Source organism: Branchiostoma lanceolatum, chromosome 3, assembly GCF_035083965.1.
Source record: "Branchiostoma lanceolatum isolate klBraLanc5 chromosome 3, klBraLanc5.hap2, whole genome shotgun sequence".
Taxonomy (NCBI): Eukaryota; Metazoa; Chordata; class Leptocardii; order Amphioxiformes; family Branchiostomatidae; genus Branchiostoma; species Branchiostoma lanceolatum.
This window is the reverse complement of record NC_089724.1, coordinates 28762473-28780425: the sequence shown is the minus strand read 5'-3', so window position 1 is coordinate 28780425 and position 17953 is coordinate 28762473. Positions and strand designations below refer to the sequence as shown.

General features: G+C 42.0%; 1 protein-coding gene and 1 long non-coding RNA gene across 2 annotated transcripts; both read right to left on the bottom strand.

Moving 5' to 3' along the window:
- Positions 1 to 48: 48 nt before the first annotated feature.
- LOC136431308 (uncharacterized) lies at positions 49 to 2973 on the bottom strand. The gene is made up of 2 exons (XR_010755022.1): positions 2856 to 2973; positions 49 to 1214 (listed from the first exon to the last, which is right to left on the bottom strand). It is a non-coding gene; the product is annotated as an uncharacterized lncRNA (long non-coding RNA).
- Positions 2974 to 4056: 1083 nt separating this feature from the next.
- On the bottom strand, positions 4057 to 16609 carry LOC136429530 (von Willebrand factor D and EGF domain-containing protein-like). The gene is made up of 18 exons (XM_066419362.1): positions 16537 to 16609; positions 15973 to 16191; positions 15115 to 15297; positions 14635 to 14700; positions 12907 to 13127; positions 12363 to 12449; positions 11555 to 11929; positions 10985 to 11067; positions 10419 to 10482; positions 9837 to 10073; positions 8978 to 9216; positions 8572 to 8851; positions 8201 to 8365; positions 7576 to 7965; positions 6999 to 7253; positions 6747 to 6861; positions 5949 to 6422; positions 4057 to 4196 (listed from the first exon to the last, which is right to left on the bottom strand). Exons 1-18 carry the CDS (start codon positions 16607 to 16609, stop codon positions 4057 to 4059), a joined length of 3666 nt encoding a protein of 1221 aa, XP_066275459.1.
- Positions 16610 to 17953: the final 1344 nt, after the last annotated feature.

Genomic DNA, 17953 nt, shown 5'->3' with positions numbered 1-17953 from the left:
ACAGTACCAGGCACAGTAAAAGTAAAATGAACAATTAGCCTGAAAAAATGGTTTTGTAAAAGTTGTTTATTATGGCACTGGGTTCAAATCATTATAGGTTTCTATGTACATTGTGTTCTCCATGCGAATCTTTGGAGTGCAGATTTACAAATCATCTGAAAATAAGCAACATGGTTAAAAGAGACAACAGATAATCAAATAGTTTACATGCACAATATGTAGGAACAAATTAAGGTTCATGGTTACGGCAATTATGTACTTATAGTTTGTATGAAATATTTCAATCAGTGAAAGTAAAAAAATCACACCACAGCAGTCGGTTCATTAATAATACAAATGTTTTTGGTTTGGTTCATTTGTAAAAAAAAAAAACAGCACACTAAATATGCAATATCTGGTTATGATGATGAGTTATCGCATGCTATGAATCAGCAAATTTTATTTTCTTTCCTAACAAGTTATTAGGTTTGATTATAGCCTTCCTTAAAACTATCATGGAACCAATATGACTGAAAGTAAACTGAATCAACTTCTAAATTTGTTTTCAATTTGGCCTTTCCGTCACTTAGTTAGATGTCTATGATGCACAGAAATAATAGCTTGCTGAATATTCAAAATGATAGTGATTTGATTCGAATGAATTTATTTATTCATCTGTAAAAAATAGTACAGCAAGGGCTACCCAACTAGACGAAGGCTATTACAAAGGGTTAGCCCTGGGAACAATATTCAAAATTCATTACAAATTTTCACAAAGCACGTCAAAACACACATGAATGCGTATACAAAACGCAAGACTAAATACATAAAAGAAACAAAGTTAACAAAAACCAGCACAAAGCTGAAGCGCATATGGAAAAAGATGCTGAAATACTGTATTGCCTATGTTTACAGCAAAATAGAATGCAAGATCATTGAAGATGGAGATTAATTGTGAAGCTTGTAGGAAGCCCAAACTACAACTTGGCGGCAACACTACGCTTCTGCTTCATCTTGAGCAAAGTTTTCCAGTACTTTGTGATCTAGTTTTGAAGCATCACTCGTATTCCTTTTCTCCAAAGGCAGATCTCCAACTTTGCCCGTGGCAGAGGTGTGTGCTTTGATGCTCCACACAGCGATTCCGATCAGTGCTGCAGCCACGGCGACTGTTCCAACAGACAGCAGCGCGATGTATGCGGGCTGTTCGTACCAGCTGGACCCTTGTTGGTCTGGAGCTGTGAAGAGACATTGGCTTAAGTACAAAATGCCCCGGAATGAAACATTCATTCTAGAAGAATGTTCAATAAACTAAAAAGGTCGGTGACAAGTTGGTCCCGTAGGGTGCTGTCCTCAATAGAGATGTTACGTTGCTTTGAGCCTCATCGTGAAATGAGTAAAAATGTGAAATATTATATGGTAGGAAAACAAAGACACACGTGTTGTAAGACTCTGTCCTAACATCACAAAATACACACTGTTCTTTTCTCTTAACCCTATCTAGACCGGGGGGGGGCTAAAAGTGCCCGCGCCAACTTTGACATCGTATAACTGCCAAACGACGTATGGTAGGACAACCAAACTTGGTGACTTTTCCTAAAATTTAGTTGGCAACAATATTATGATAAAAGTATAAGTTTATCATTTTTCGTGTTGCCATGGCAACGGGTTTCTGAAGAGGCATTTTATGCAAATTTCACTAATTTTGATTTAAACATAGTTGTTTCCAATGTTTTATTGCTCAATCACACTAGTTTCCTACATCTATAACATCATATGTGATTTAATGTAACTGTTATGATTTAATATTCATAAATTATGCTAATTTGATGACGTCATCGCTCAAAATCCAAGATGGCGGACAAGATCATCATTTTTGGTATAAACAGGCTTTTTTGCCTTTAAATTCATCACAACCTGTAATTTTCTTAGCCAGGAACATTGAGATTAATGTTTTTAATCTATTTTGATTGTTATTTGGGGTCATACATGGAAAAAATATATTTAAAAAATATTCAAAATGGCCGATCCAAGATGGCGGATCCTAGGGGGTCGCTAACAACACATGACGTCATTCTTCGACGTCAATTTGACGTCAACTTAGTCACCACTGACGTCAAATGTCTTGGCATACCTTTAAATCAACAATACGCACTATTTTGTCTAATACTTTTAGATATTATGGGAATTCCCTATTTAGCCAATAAAATCACATAATAACGTCAGATTGCGTCATAACGTCACCAAAATTACAGGAATTTTAAAACTTCACGTGAACATCACTCCCTGCAAATTTGGTGATGATAGAGCATACCGTTCGGAAGTTATGACGGGGGGGTCGAAAGAGCCCCCCCCCCCCCCGTCCAAAAAGTCTCAAAAAAGCCCGGTCTAGATAGGGTTAAGGTCGCAGACCACAGTATTTCGCATATAGGGATTTACATGTTTAAGGATCCCAAAGTGAGAAGCTTCGACGCTTGAAAATTTATCGTAAGGTGCACAGTTAGGATGCCAGATTTTAATATGTTTGACTTCAAGGTTCAATCTACAAAATATGTGAAAATGAGCTTGAATTTGCCGAATCGTTCTCTTTTAAAAGACACTTTGATATGACCCCCAGCGGAGGTCATCATACTTCAGCCGACTCACAGTAGTCGAGCGGTAACAATATTCAGACGCGAATCCAAGCCGACCGAACAAACATCGTAATCCAACTCTTACACTGAAAACTGACGTATTCCTCTACCATTCACCACAGTTTCAGCCTCGCTAACGTGCACAGAAGAAAAACTACGGCCTTTTCAAGCAATGTGACGCACTACTTTATACCCGAACAACTATTGGTCGCCCATTAATACTGTGTTCTACGACCTTAACGTTACCTCCAGTCTGCTCAGTGCAGTTCTTTCCGTCTCCCGTCATGCCGTGCGGACAGCCCCCACACTCATGTCCACCTGGTACATCTGTACACGTCACTTCCGGGAAGCACGGCTGGGACGAACAGTCTGGGGGGAAAAAGAAGCATAAATAATGACAATGACAATGAATTTGCATATTCATGACCAACCTGGGCTAAATGCATTAGGTAACATGAAGTAAAACAAAAGGAACATTGTGTTATATTCCATCTAAATCTACAGAGTCTCTTCTTGAAACATTTGTACACAAATTCCCATAGTTTTTTTAATTATATCGTAGTTTTTAGATAAAGATAAAGATGTATTTTGTTGGTTTGTCACAGTTTACATACACTGAATCAAAAAAACAATGTACAGTACGTTCACAAGTTTCAGTGCTGTCGGCGTACATATATTCTTATGCGTATATAAAATCCGATACATAAAACACATAATAGACAATATTGTGTCTCCAAAAAAATTGGCAACATTCCCAAATATGGTGCAGAAAAAGATACAAGTTACTGAACTGAACATTCCCAATGCAACTTGTGACATACCGAGATTCAGTAACCATACTGGTTAAGCAATTTCGTGAGGTACGGTATCGGCGAATAACTGATGACATGATACATGTGAATAACTCGTTAGAAATTATTATTTCAACAGAATACTAGTAACTTTGTCGAGCACAGTTTCAAAACGAATGTTGTGTATGACAAGAAGCTAAGCTACTCTTTTAGTTTCTTTTTGATTTCATTTTGCACAAATTTATGAGATATTATACTTAAAACAACAACCATTGTGAAACATTGTACATGCGGCAAGACTATACGATTAGAATACGACAGAAGGAGGAGCTCCTGAGATGCACGTCCGCATTGCTTTTATTACAGGTTTGCGTAGAAAAACCTTTGTTGGGTCCGTTGGCATGTTTTGGTGGCCGCCATCTTGATTTTGTGACGTCGCAGGGTAGCCATACCATTTCATTGAGAGGGGTGTTTTCTGGGGTTACTAGCGTTCTCTCTATTTTTAACAAATGGGCACGTAACTATCACACATTCGACTCCAGCAAAAAGAAAAAAATCAATACCAGTTCATATTTATAAAAAGACCCCGTGATCGCTAAGCTAACATAGTTAAGTATTAAACCAACAGCAGAATTTCTACATTATGTTCGATTTTCCTACTTACAAATTATTTCTTCACAGTTGATTCCATCACCAGTCATCCCGACAGGACAGGGTCCGCAGGTGTACACGTCATCAACTACGTCACAGCTGACGTCAGCATAGCAGGGGTTGGACGAGCAAGGGTCAAAGGGGACTTGAAAAAATATAAAATTATTGAATTAAAGAAGTCTCGTGCCACGTTGTCCCTAGACACTCAGTAAGTAAAACAATTAATACAATAAAGTTCAGACAGCCAGAGTAAGGAATAAAGATAAATAGTTCATACTAGCTGAGAAGTCTGCGTATCACACCCTTCTGAAAGCAGAGCCCCTATCGCTCGATTCGGCTCGCTCGCGTAGGGGCCCTGCTCTTTAGCCCCGGTAGACACGGTTCTGGCGACGTTACTGAAAGTTGCTCATGAATAATTAACGAGCTATCCTTATTTGGCGGTTAATTTGTTCTGAACCTAAGTAACGATGTGAGACGTAACCTGATTGGTTGATAGTTCCCCATCGTCCTTTGCGGTTTGCTTGAGCAGTGCTTAAGCAAACCCTCTGATTGGCTGAAAGCTGTTTTGGTGGTGACGTCGCCAGAAGCGTGTCTACCGGGGTTGAAAAGCAGGGCCCTTACGCGAGCGAGCCGAATCGAGCGATAGGGGCTCTGCTTTCAGTAGGGTGCCGTATCATTGACAGGCAATTAGGAAAATACCTACAACCAGAATTGACACGGCACTTACTTTACCTGTCATCAAATACAGAAATAAGACTTTATCAAATCACAAATCTCTGTATACAATTATTTTACAGATGACCACCACTCGACATCATCATCAGGTTATTGCTTACTTTCTATGACGTGTCTATCTTCAAACCGAGGGGACAGAGTTAAATGTTTAGCCCATGAGAAGAAATATCAGCTCTTTCGAAAAGAAAATGCATAGTCTGTAACTAGTGTAAGTTTTTCTCCGCCTTTTTAAAGCCGTGCGAGCATGTATCTATACTGATGTCTATGATGAAGAATTGTGCTAGGTTACCCATTATCGTCCACTTCAGTCTTTCTCCTTCTAGCGCTATACTTGAAGAACATAGACCAGAAAAAAATGCACATTAACTGTCCAAAGTACTCTACAGACAAATGATAGTAAAGTTTATATGTTTGACCCGCCGCTTGCTTGACTCAATGGAAGAAAACAATATTGTCCAGTGAATTGCGCGGCACGTGGCGTTTACGTGATAAACGCATGGCCATTATGTTTTGCCGTGCAAAAATTAACCTCTAGTGCGGGGGTCGCCAAGTTGTATCAAACCTTCCTAAAACTGGTAAGAGTTTCAAACCTCGAATCACCATGGATAGTCTGAATATCAAAGAAAGGTTTAACGTCAGCTACTTTTAAAAGATACTAGCTATCGTATAAGTTAGAAAAACATGAACTACGTGGTGTCGAATTGCATATGAAATGCGTCATGCATGACGCTTCCATGCAACTTGCTGTTACTGGTTCAGGAGTTTATCCTGTTATGTCGCTGGACGTAAACCTATTTCATTGTTCTGTATAAAGAAGAGTTATGACTAAGGATCATTCTTATGACGTTCTTTATTGGTCATGAGAACTAGCTTTGGCAAAATACACATCGACATGTGGACATGACCCAAACTGGAGGATAATTGGTAATGCACGATAACTGGTCATGTTACGTTACACTTAAACCTCCATTATGTTTGGAGAATTGCCATACGGGGTACAATGATACTTTGAAAACCCAGCAGCTTTTAGCATAAAATATTGCAAATTTTTCCGAATCTCTCGTTCCAGTGCAGCCGGCGATTACTAGAACATTGGGTGGCCTAAGCACTGCATGCTTCAAAGTGCAAGCACTAATTCCTTTTTAAAACAAAACACACTTACCTGTGTAGTACTGCTCACACTCGCAGTGGAATCCGCCGACGGTGTTGTTACAGACTCCATGGACACACGGGCTGTCCAGACACTCGTCCACATCCACGTCACACAGCGGACCTGTGAATTCCGTACCGTTACAGGTGCAGTTGATGTTATCGGGACTTTCCAGCGCAAAGGAAGGGCAGGAACCGCCATTTTGACACGGACAGTCACGGGCCATGACTGTGAGAGACTCTGTAGAACTTGCGCCACACTCGTCAGCAGCCATGACGTTGACGACGATGGTTGAGTTTTGTTCGGGTGTCCACGTGAGCCGACCGTCGCTGGACAGGGACAAGGCTGGATCGGGGGAGGCGCCGTTCAGTGAGTAGCTTAGAATGGGCCCATTTTCTGGGTCCTCTGCCTTGACTGTAAAGTTCAGCTGATAGTTGATAAAGGCGATGATGTTGCCGGTTGATTCAAAGACAGGCGGTGCATTGTCTGTGAAAGAAACAAATTGACCATAAAAGAACTGGTCGAAGAACGATTGAAGAAATAATTCTATTATCTTATTGACATGAAATATAAAATCATAGTGCCAAGTCTTGGACTACTCCAAATTTCAATTGCTGCTTGCAACATTAATCAACAATTCGCAACATTTCAGGTAGAATCGTGGTACAAAATTGATTTGAACTAATCGTCTAACAATTGCTTGTTCTATTTATTTGTTCACTGGGAGATTAGCAGTCGATTTTTTTTAGAGATGCTTTTCGAGCAACAGCTATAGACAAAACCATTTGGGGCTTATGACCGGCCAAGTACCTTGATGTATGCTCCATGCTGAACCGTTCACTGACGGGACGCACTGTTTGCACCAGTTGCCGATCTTTGTGTCTCCACTGGCGTAGCAAGTTCCGTCTATCTCACAGGAGTTGTTCTGTGTATAGAGGGGAAAACGCATATTTCCTATGATCAGGATCTAGGAGCTTCCACACATGGTTTGTCAAAGAAACATCCATATGGTTTATCCCGGGAATTTGTTCAGAAGCTTACAAAAAGCGAGTCTTCTCTTACCCTGAGAACACAGAATCCGGTGACGTTGCAGTCTTGACAGACAGCGTCATACGTGATGAGCAGAACAGGCGGGCTGAAGCGCACACCGTCGTTACTGATGGAGACGAGTGTCGCCTCGGCTGTTGTCCTGTGTCCGGCTGCAGTACTCCTACTCACACGGGACCGCGGGAGAGGGCAGACCACCCGGGCAAAGTTCTCAAACGTGGCCGCAATGGTAGTTCTGTCGTCAAGAGGGTGAACGCCATTGTTGTCGACCTGAAAAGGAATTGCAAAAAGAGTTTGGATAGCACATCATCGGCATATTGATGACAATGGGTATTCTAGGTTACAGAAATCATAAACATATAAGTCACCAAACGAACTTTTGAATTTTCTTCAATGAGAAATACATAAGCTTATTTCCCCGTATTGCATTGAATAATAGCACTAGCGCTTCTTTACATTGAGAAAAAACAACACACACACACACACACACACACACACACACACACACACACACACACACACACACATACACACGCACACACACACACGTACACGCACACTCACACACCTACACCAGCAACATGAATAATACCTGTGCCGCCTGTAAAGAACATGTTAGATTCCTCGACTCCAGGAAGTTCTGTCCGATGACAGGAGTCCGTTCGCACGGCCGGGTGTTGATGTCACACAGACCGTCCTTCGGGATGAAGAATGCGTCTGGCGGTTTGTCTGTTTCTATTGAACAGGACGGACCTTCAAACCCCACCTGGCAGATGCACTCTCCCTTCTCACAGATTCTTTTCTGGCTGCAGTTGCCCGGACAGGAGACGGTTTCGTAGAAGAAGGACGGGGGAGTGAGGGTACCGTTGGCCGTCGCGTTGGCGTTGCTTACCCAGAAGGACGTGTTTTTATACAGCAACCCCCCACAGTTGGTCTCCATGGTTTCCACAGCGGTTTCCGCCCACGTGGTGTCGCCTGTTGCCTGAAAATGGCAGAAAATGACATTGAATACCCGACGGTGAAGGGGCAGCAACAGTTTGACGTCTGCAATGTTTTAAATGATACTGCCATTGACAAATGATGTTGTCCTTTTACACGTACCTAGCAAATTTAACGCATACTGTGAATTAGTCAGGCTTTGGCAGACCCGTTAAATGCAACACTGTAATAAATTTTTGTGCAGTATCAATAGTTTAAGAACGTTTGACATTTTGTACCTGGATATCTGCCACGCATGACTCTGCGGCTGAAGACAAGTCAATTTTGTCTCCAAGAACTGATGTACACAACTCTCCTGATGGGGACCCCGTCATGGCGTCCTCGCAAAACGCTCTGGCTTCCGCCTCTGTCATTCCATTGGGTGCAGGCCAGGCGGGGGGAGCCTGAAATGGGCAATGTACGAGTAAGATACGTTGAACAAGCAAACTTACAGCAGCAAGGATATTGTGGTCTTTAATGTAACGAGATCGTGTAATTTCAATATCAGGCAAAACTCACAAAAAGGACCTTAGAATAGCCTGTAGACCTGCAAACCACGTGTTTATACAATAACCGTGGAAAATGATGTTAAAGTGTTCCAAAGGCTTACCACAGGAGTGACCGGCTCGTTGTAGTCGAACCCGAACATGTCGTCGTCGTAGACTTCGTCGTTGTAGCTCGTGCTTCTCCTCCTGCGCGCGTTCTGTTGTTCTGCGACTGGCGTAGCACCCGCACTGGCCGACTTCCACTGGCAGTTGTAGGCGTATGATGAGTTACACCTCAGTTCCTGGTAAGAACCTTCCTTATTGCATTCGCAGTACTGCCGCTCATCTAGAGGAAGAGGGGACGGAGTCACGCTGCCCACGAAGAGATTGTCGTCATCGGGAAGTCTAGATTGAATCATCAAGAAATTATCACATGTTATGCATATACTGAGTGAACATGGATAATGTGTATCAGTAAATGTATCAATCCTATTTAGATTGTGAAATAGTAGATAACAAAATGAAACTCACTTCCAGCTTGTGACGAAGTCGCTGGGGTTAGCGGCGTTGATCACCTGATTATGACCAATCGGTGACACGGTCACATTATCAGCATGAAGACCGTCATTAGTCTTGTCTCCATCAAACGTTCCACAGAGCCCAGCAGTTTTATCGTAGTCATCAGCGGAAGGGTAGAAGTAGATGTTCATATACTGTTTGGAAGATCCAATCAGTCTGATGTCCATCCATGACCCTGTTGGGAAGTAGATCTGAGGAAGACAAACGGCAGCAAAGATGGAAGTCATCGAGGCTGAGTTAAGCCCGATGGTGCAGAGTCCAGGTAACGGTAACTTTTGTTTGTTTGTATTGCACACCCGCCTCATGGCGTAACACACCAGGTCTGTAAAGATCACTACTAGTTGAATATCTGGACAGATGTGTTTGATACACTGACCCCTAGAAGGACCCCTACTCTTTCCGATAAGTGTGGTGGGTTCTTTAACGTGCTCGAGGTGTGGCTCTCCTCAAACTCTGGATCTGGACGTCCATTTAACGTCCTATCCGAGGGACATCCCTAACCGAAGTTAGGTACTCACTTTGAACGAAGTGTGGAAAACCGTGTACAGTGCCTTTCTCCTAATGATAGGGGCACAACGTCAGCGGGGCATGTCAGGGGATTCGAACTCAGAACCACTGGGTTCTGGGCTAATTACCCTGACATTACGAGACACAATTTGACGCAACTTGTATACTAAATCACTTAGGGCAAAGACAGGGGGCAAAGTCTGGGGGCAAAGACAGATTAAGTTATCTGCCACGTGGACTTTCCCTTTGCATTTGGTGCCTTTTTGCAGCTACAAAGGATGATAACGACACTGATTTAACTTACCAAATACCGGGCACCTCCATCCTTGTAGTAGAAACGCGTGTCTATGCCCACGGGGCCATGGTGTTCCATCTTGGAGGCAAGAGATGATTCAAACTGAACCCAGGCGCCTGTGGAGTAGCTGAACCTTCCAACGCTGCCTACGCACTTTGTGATGATGAAGACCTCGTTTCCCGCCCTGATAGCAACGCCGCAGTTACAGGCCCGTGTGGGGGAACACATTGTCGTCCTGGTCTGAACCTTGGGACATAAAAAAAAAAACATCAATGTTATTTCTATTCGAACGAACCAATTAGTCAACTACCGAATGCATCATATGGCAGTGGTAAAGTTCCTTTTGTATTTCATTCCAAATAGCAACGAGATTTCTCTCAAAAAGATGAAGAAATAGATCGAGTAGCGCATTGGTCGCCAGTTGCTTCATAATGCATATCTAGGCTACTTTTATGAGCTCTTTGCTTAGTTATGCGACTCTTCGTCACAAAAACTAGTCAACAGCTTTTGGCGTTGCCGAGACAAGTTATGTAATGTAGTTGAAATATAGGTGCATCAAATTTGCACATGGTAGGCGTATTCTCTACCTACCTCAATGGGGAGGAGCCGATGCTTCATCAGAGTGAATGTGCCAGCTTGGTATACATGATAGTACCTAACGGTAGAATGTAATAGATAAAAAAGGATAAGTATGATAGACAAGGAGGATACCCTAAACTCGCCGCAATGTTAAGACAAATGGACACATTGTACTTGGTTAACACGTCGTCTATATGTTAGATGCTCTTGCAGATGCTCAAAAGTTATACATTTTGTTTTACTAAGGAATACTTCAGATTTTTTCATCTTTGCATGCAGGGTTCTCATGATATTTTCAGCTTACCCTTCCTTTTCACATTTCACACTAATAGATTGGTTCATGGGGATAAACATAATTATATTGATTTATTGAGTTATCGATTTATCGATTTATTGAACAAGTAGTTGATACACTGCCTCGTGTAGTTTGGGGCAAACTCATCACATGTCCTTTTTTAAGGGCCCTTTTTAGATATCTCTTTGAATAGGACCACAAGACATATGACACATGACATTTCTTTTCAATCAACTGTCAAAGTACACAATTTCAAAAAAGTTATGTTAAGATTTTTCCTTACCTTCCGTCAAAAGTGGTGTAGTGAGGATCACCCGTAGATTTGCACACCACATCCCCGTCGGGATCTTTATTGTAGGTGGTGACCTAAATACAAAAAGTGGCGTTATATATATTTTAGTGACGTTCACTACGATAGGATGCATAAGATTGTAATTTTTTAAAAAAGACCTTGCCTGGTGATTTCATGTCACCTTTTTAGAGTAGAGTAGCTTCTAATGATAAACGTTTCTTCATCGCATGAGCCTGTCGGTGCGAAGAATGTAAGACCCGATTCATACCAGGATTCGCGAACGCGGGATTCACTCAGGCACGGGGATTGATCTCGATTCGCAAGTTCTGCAATGAATGGCCCAAATGTCGGGATTAATCCCCCTCTGAGTCGGATTCCGATCGTTCATACCAGGATTCGCGAATCGGGATCAATCCCCGTGTATGGGTAAATCCAGACTGGCATGTCCTGGAATAAACGGGGGCGTAAGAGATAATACCCCGAGTGCAACCACGCGCGCAGGCCTTCTGTTTACAAAGTTAGACCAACCGTTCTATGTGAAAGAAATCATTGTCAACTTACATAGACGTCCCCGATTTGGTACCCATCCCACAGAGGAGCAGGATCAGCGGAAAACGGGTTGAATCCAATCTTCATGCGCTTCGACCCGCCTGCCATGCAGTCACTGACGGCCTTCACTGGAAACTCAACGATCCCGGTCCAAGTGTCCTTATCGAACTGAAGGCTGCAGGTCTCCTGAACAGCATTACTTTGCACACTTCCCTCACACTTGTTGTCCGCAGAAGCATCGTCGGTCTTGAATACAATCTGTACTGATAGCTGGCACGTGATATCCCAGAGCGATGAAAATTCGGTGCAGACCAGCGGCAGCGTAGGTTGAAGCTGTATGTTCTTTGTCTCTCCTCCCTCCTCGAGCAAAATATCCTGCGTAAGGATCTGTAACGGGAAATAACAGTATCAGAAGCGTGTGTAGTTGTGTACAAGTTTCCTTCTTCTCTATCTCTGTATTTAACTGGTCCCACCATATGGCACCATCACACCTCACTTCGCCGTAGAAGCTGTGAAAGAAAAACGGTTGAAAGCACAAATCCAAGAAACACAAAACGCAAACATGTATCCTATTGAGATATGTATCATTATACGTACATGTGAAATTTCAGTCTTCTAGAAAAGTCGTAAGTGGGTCAGGGCAAATGTTCATTGAACTGTCATCGTATAAAAATTCGTTAGCAGATAGCTTCATCAGGTTCCAGCGAGTCCGGTTGCAGTGTCTGAATGTGGGTTTGAAAACGTTTGGTTGTATAGAATAATCTATTTCTCCAACAACAAGAACATTGCTGCGTTTATCGGAGCAAGACATTCTAGATACCTTTACTCCGGCGTAGAACTCGTTGCTGATTTCCATCGTGCCAGGGGCTCCTCCGCTTTTATACCTGCCACGGACTTTGCAGACTATCTGAAAAATATTGAGTGAATAATACTTGCGTGACGCTCAAAAATAAACATGTGTATGTTATGTGCATGTGACATAAATATATTTCCTTTTTCAACATGTGTATGTTTTGTGCATGTGACATAAATATAGTTTCTTTTTCAGTGATAAACTAGTCATAAACCTTTGGCGGTGGTTTCAATCAAGCAAACCTGTACCAAAAGCAAAACCCTCTACAGTAAATACATTGGGCAGGAGTCTAATACTTTCTCTAACGTTAACATTCGACACATTTAGAAACATCTGTCTTAGTCTCTGTATTCTATCCAGTAGTATTCATTCATTATTCATTAACGTTACGTTAAAAACAGGTGTGCCTTATGTTATGAAATGGAATGGTGAAAACATTTCTAACCGTCGACACAAGATAACAGTTACTCAAGAAACTGAGTAGCTGTTATCTCGTGTACTGATTTCTTACCGTCCTTCCCATTCCAGCTTTCAGATCAACTTGTTTCAAGATTGATCTGCTCTCTTCATTTTGTAACACATCTTCGAAGATGGGGCTGTTGTCGGCAACCCAGAAGACCTCGATCGTCAGGTTGTCCCATGGTGGGCGGTCGAAGTCACAGAACAGCACGACTTGGAAGGGTTCCATGCCGTTGGTCAGTCGTGGGTTGGTCGTTATGTTGGGGAAATCAGCTGCGTTTGAAAGTTTGCAATATCATTATCAAAACCATCATCAAAACGCAACATCGTCTCTTTCTTTCCTTGTAGATTGCACGGATTAATTGAAAGTCATCATAATAATGAATGAAGACCTTTATTGTACATGTTTGCCCCACTGGGCTAAGCACAGGTCACATGTTAACAAATACATACATATTCACGAGTATTACTGTACATAAACATCTAGCATACTCTAGTATTTTCGACTTCCTCTCGCTTCTTGGTAATTGTATAAATGTAGGAGGCTGTGTGATTGGTAAGAGTTGGTCTATCAAAGGCTGCAAGAAATATAAATTTCTCTCTACTATTCAGGTATCTAAAGTGGGGGAATTTACTTAACACATAACTGAAAAGAATTATTCTATCGCTATCATACAAAGGACAGTCAACAATAAAATGTACTTCGTCTTCTACTTTACCTAGACTACAAAATTGGCAGATTCTTTGCTCTAGAGGGGTGCGGTTATGTCTTCCTGATTCGATTCGCAATTTGTGACAACTTGTTCTTAGTTATATATGGCCTCCGTCTGTCACTATTGACCATGGTAAAATCCTAATTCACAACAGCATCGACTATGGCTAAACAGCCCTATACGAGAATGGCAGTCTATGCCACAAAAATCACATCTGTAAGCTGACTCAGTTCTGAAAGTCATCAGAACACACAAAATAACTAGTTTTGCATGAGGTGATAAATATATCGTACTGTACTGTAGCATGACCATTGAGAAATGTGCATACTAACATCAGATTAATTTGGCATCACTGTTTTTTTACACCTAGTTCAGATTAAGACGCACTTCTGGCCGGACAATTCCCTGTGTATTGAGATTGGAACGCAGTTTCATAATTTGACACTAGTGCTGCGTACCTAAACGTAACATCAGGTACAGGTACCGGTACAGAGGATTAGGTACAGGTCCGGACCTGTACCTGTACCTGAACAAGTTGAAAAATTTACATGTGTTTTTCTGAACTTCTTCAATAGTTATAGAAACATAAATAAACGGTTTAAAACTTGTCAGTATCTTTATTCAAAGAACATAACTAGGTTTCCTACCGCCAAACTCCATTAGCCTTGCTAGCAATTCCCAGCCTGCCTGAATGATCTGTTGCATATTAGTTACGCTGTTCCAAGGTCACTTTTGTCACATTTGGTGTTACATGAGGCCATGAGGTTAGGAGATTAGTCACAAAATAAGCACATACTTGGTGTAAATTTATTTCGGTACAGTACTGGTACTTCATGATTCGGTATTTTGGACCTGTACCTAATCAATTTTACGGTACAGTACCGGTACACAGTACCGGTACGCAGCACTATTTGACACATTTTCAACTGCGACGTCTGATGTTTGTCATGGATCAATTCATACCAAAACGTAGAGATAAAAAGGAAGAGCAGTCCAATTTATACATAGGAATATGCCAATGAAGTCTAAACACTTCCAACTCGATCACAAGCCATATAAAGTCTTACCCGAGCAGCCAGGTGTGTAGCCGTAGTTCTCTGAGCTCTGTCCTGCCGGGCAAGGCACTTCAGTTCCTTTCGATGAAATCAATTAAATCATTTACATGGGTTTTCTCATCAAGTGCTTTGTAATATTCACGGGATTGTAAGTATTGTATCAGCATGGCTAATTCTTATGGCAATCCTGTTCAAACTTAGCTGTTTACAGTACTAGTTATTGACGATCTCATTACTATTGTATTCACGACTTTACTGCATTGCTCCTTTATACATATCATATGGGTAGGATCTATAGGACTTTAGTGGAGGATTTTGCCATATGATATGAAAAACTTTTCAATTATAATTTTAGCAAATGGTGCACACTGGTGTACCATATCGTTTTTGGATTTCGAGGTCAGGGATTCGAGCTTCTGTTGGGAAAATGACTAATGTTATCCCAGGGGTCTCATAGAATTCAGGGCTTTTGGCAATGGGTCTTAGGCTCACCTGCGCAGTATGCTTCATCAGAGCCAGGTGTGGGAGGTAAGAGATAGACATAGAACGGCTCAGGAGACTCAGGACATTTCTTGACCTTGATGTCCCAACAGTTGGCCTCACAATCTCCACTACTGAGCGACCTGCGACATGCTTGCCTTGTGGCTTCACCGTCAGATATGGTAGGGAGAGAACCTGCCATATATGATGAAGCACACTATTAGGTTTCTCATACATGGTTCTGGATCAATTTCTTTTTTAAAGAAGAAGAACTTTATTGCGCGACTATTGTAGCTGGTGCAAAGTATGGCAACAGCAGTAAACATAGAACAAGACATAAGTATGGCATAAAACTATTCACTACAACAAAATGACTATCTTAGGTTTTACATGATTCAAGTTGGATTAATTTTGAGCATCATTATTTTTTTCTAATAACAAATTGAACTACTCATTCTTCGATGACATATTCCGTGCTAATGTCAAAATAATGGAGAATCTGCAAACTAGTACTGTTGATCAACAGTGATTGATACAACTGCTGTTTCTTTTATCACATAAGACCATATAGCCAGAAATGGTTTGAGCGGTACGGTGGTACGGTGGTCGTTTGCGGCACTGTACCTACACCTCGAAAAAAAGTCAACGCATGAGATTAAGGGTTCGCCCTGGTGTAATCGTCTGTGAACTGAAGACACACTCGGGATTTACATGGCTAGACGAATGGCTAATGGCTAGGAAGCACTCCCTGCATCCTAAAATCTCGCTGATGAAACACCAAGGGAACTTTGAGCTCTGTCAATTCATGTGCCACTAGTCACAAGAAAAATGTCGTCAAGATGTAAAAACAAGCAATTCTGAGTGACTCACCTTTCATCCAAACAGGTCCCACCGTTGAGCAGCTGCTCGGAGACAGAAGAGAGCAGTCCGTTGGGATCTCTCCTCCCGCTGGGCTGACGAACCGGTACCACTGGGTCCTCAGGCCGCTGTCACTCCGTAACGGGTCGCCTGGACTCGCGACGCTGCCGGCGCTTCTCGAAGGTTCGTCAAGGGCCACGTAGTCGGTACATGGATCACCGAGCACCACGGCTACAATAAACAGTGAAAAGCGAAATAAATTTGGATGGCTATCGTGTAACCGAAGTATAATGTGCGGCTTTAGCCCGAAAGCGAACCAGAATATTTATCAAAATAAGGGTAGCCCGTCGAGTTATGCTTAAGTCCCAATTGGAAAAAGTGGGACACCATGCAGCTTCCGGGTTCTTTTGGGGCCCGGCCGGGACCCCGAATCCTTTTAAATCGACTTAAAATCAACGCGGGACCCTGTAACAAATTTTTGGACCCGGCTGGGACCCTGAATCATTTTAAATTGGACTTAAACACGGGAACCTGAAATAAATAGACGCCTTGAGCTAATGAGCTAATCGTGCGTACACCAGCAGTCCACTTTGATAAATTTGTGGCTTCGGAACCCGACCGGGACTACACCCCCTACGGGCACCGGCATAATTGAGAGCTAAGCACAACAGGACAGCATAACTAGGTTAGATGTTGTGCAAAGTCTGTGTCCTGCATGTTAAACGCTGTAGTTTTGTTGGTGGGTCAAAATGAAATTGGAACTATGGATTTATAGTATTTTTCAATAATTATGCAAATTAGGTATTAATCTTCACGATTGATATCTATCGATATTCATCTCTTTCCCAGTTACATATGTCCTGTGTTTGAGATTCCTATAATGGAATACAGCTGCTTTATAAACTTTCCTCATTATTCATGCGAATAAGATATTGCAAAAAACTGGGAGAATTGTTTGGGAGACCACTCCTTCAGCATTCGTTGTTATCTTGCAACGTAAGAAATGTTTAAATTGCCGTCTGACAACGTTCGCAGATACAGAGAAAATACAACGATGTTATAGGTCCAAAGAACTCTTGTTGTACAATACGAAGTTGTTCACAAAATCACGACACACAAAAAAACACGACCCAACAGACGCCATGCCATAGAGGGAGACCGAGAGCCTCGACGGTGACTTGCGGCTAGACCAAGTCAATACTATCCTCACTTCCTTGTGTGACTCATCCACTGTAGAAACTTTTATTCTCTCTTCTGCCGACAGTTCAACACGTTTTGTTCTTCGTCTGGAAATGTTGTCGCCTAAAGTTGACAGCTGTTTGCGAGAGGCAAACTTCACAAAATTGCAGGCGAAAAGGCAAACTTGGAGTTGGCAGATTTCCAAGCAAATATAATTGGTTCGTATTTTTCTGCCAATTAATGCCACACAAATATACATGTAATACTGAAGTATTTCCAATCCCCAACTGAGGATAAGAACCATATTGTTCATTCCGTGCTATTTAGGCTTTTTCCTCATCTTGGTCTCCTTGAGTTCTTGGCCAAATACGATGAATATAGGCATTCACGCTATTATTTGAAACTTAATATGATTTGAAGTTTGGTACGGGTGTACCTAGCGTTAGAATGAATGCTTAAGCATTTCTTGTACAGGCTTCAAAATGAATATTCAACTAATTATTCACGACAAATTGCGTCTATGAGTAGAACACTTCCTTGTTGTTGAACAACAGAGAGTGCAAACCAGCCAAGGCAAGAATTAATGACCATTCATCATGCTTGATTGGTTGGTTGGTTGGTTGGTTGGTTGGTTGGTTGGTTGGTTGGTTAGTCGGTTGGTTAGTCGGTTGGTTAGTCGGTTGGTTGGTTGGTTGGTTAAAAACGCAAAGGTAGAGTTGTGGACATGCTGTCGAAGAACTGACGTTCCATTGAAGAGACTTATTTGAGCAGTCATTTGGAAAACATGCTGCAGCAAACATAATTAAAACACACA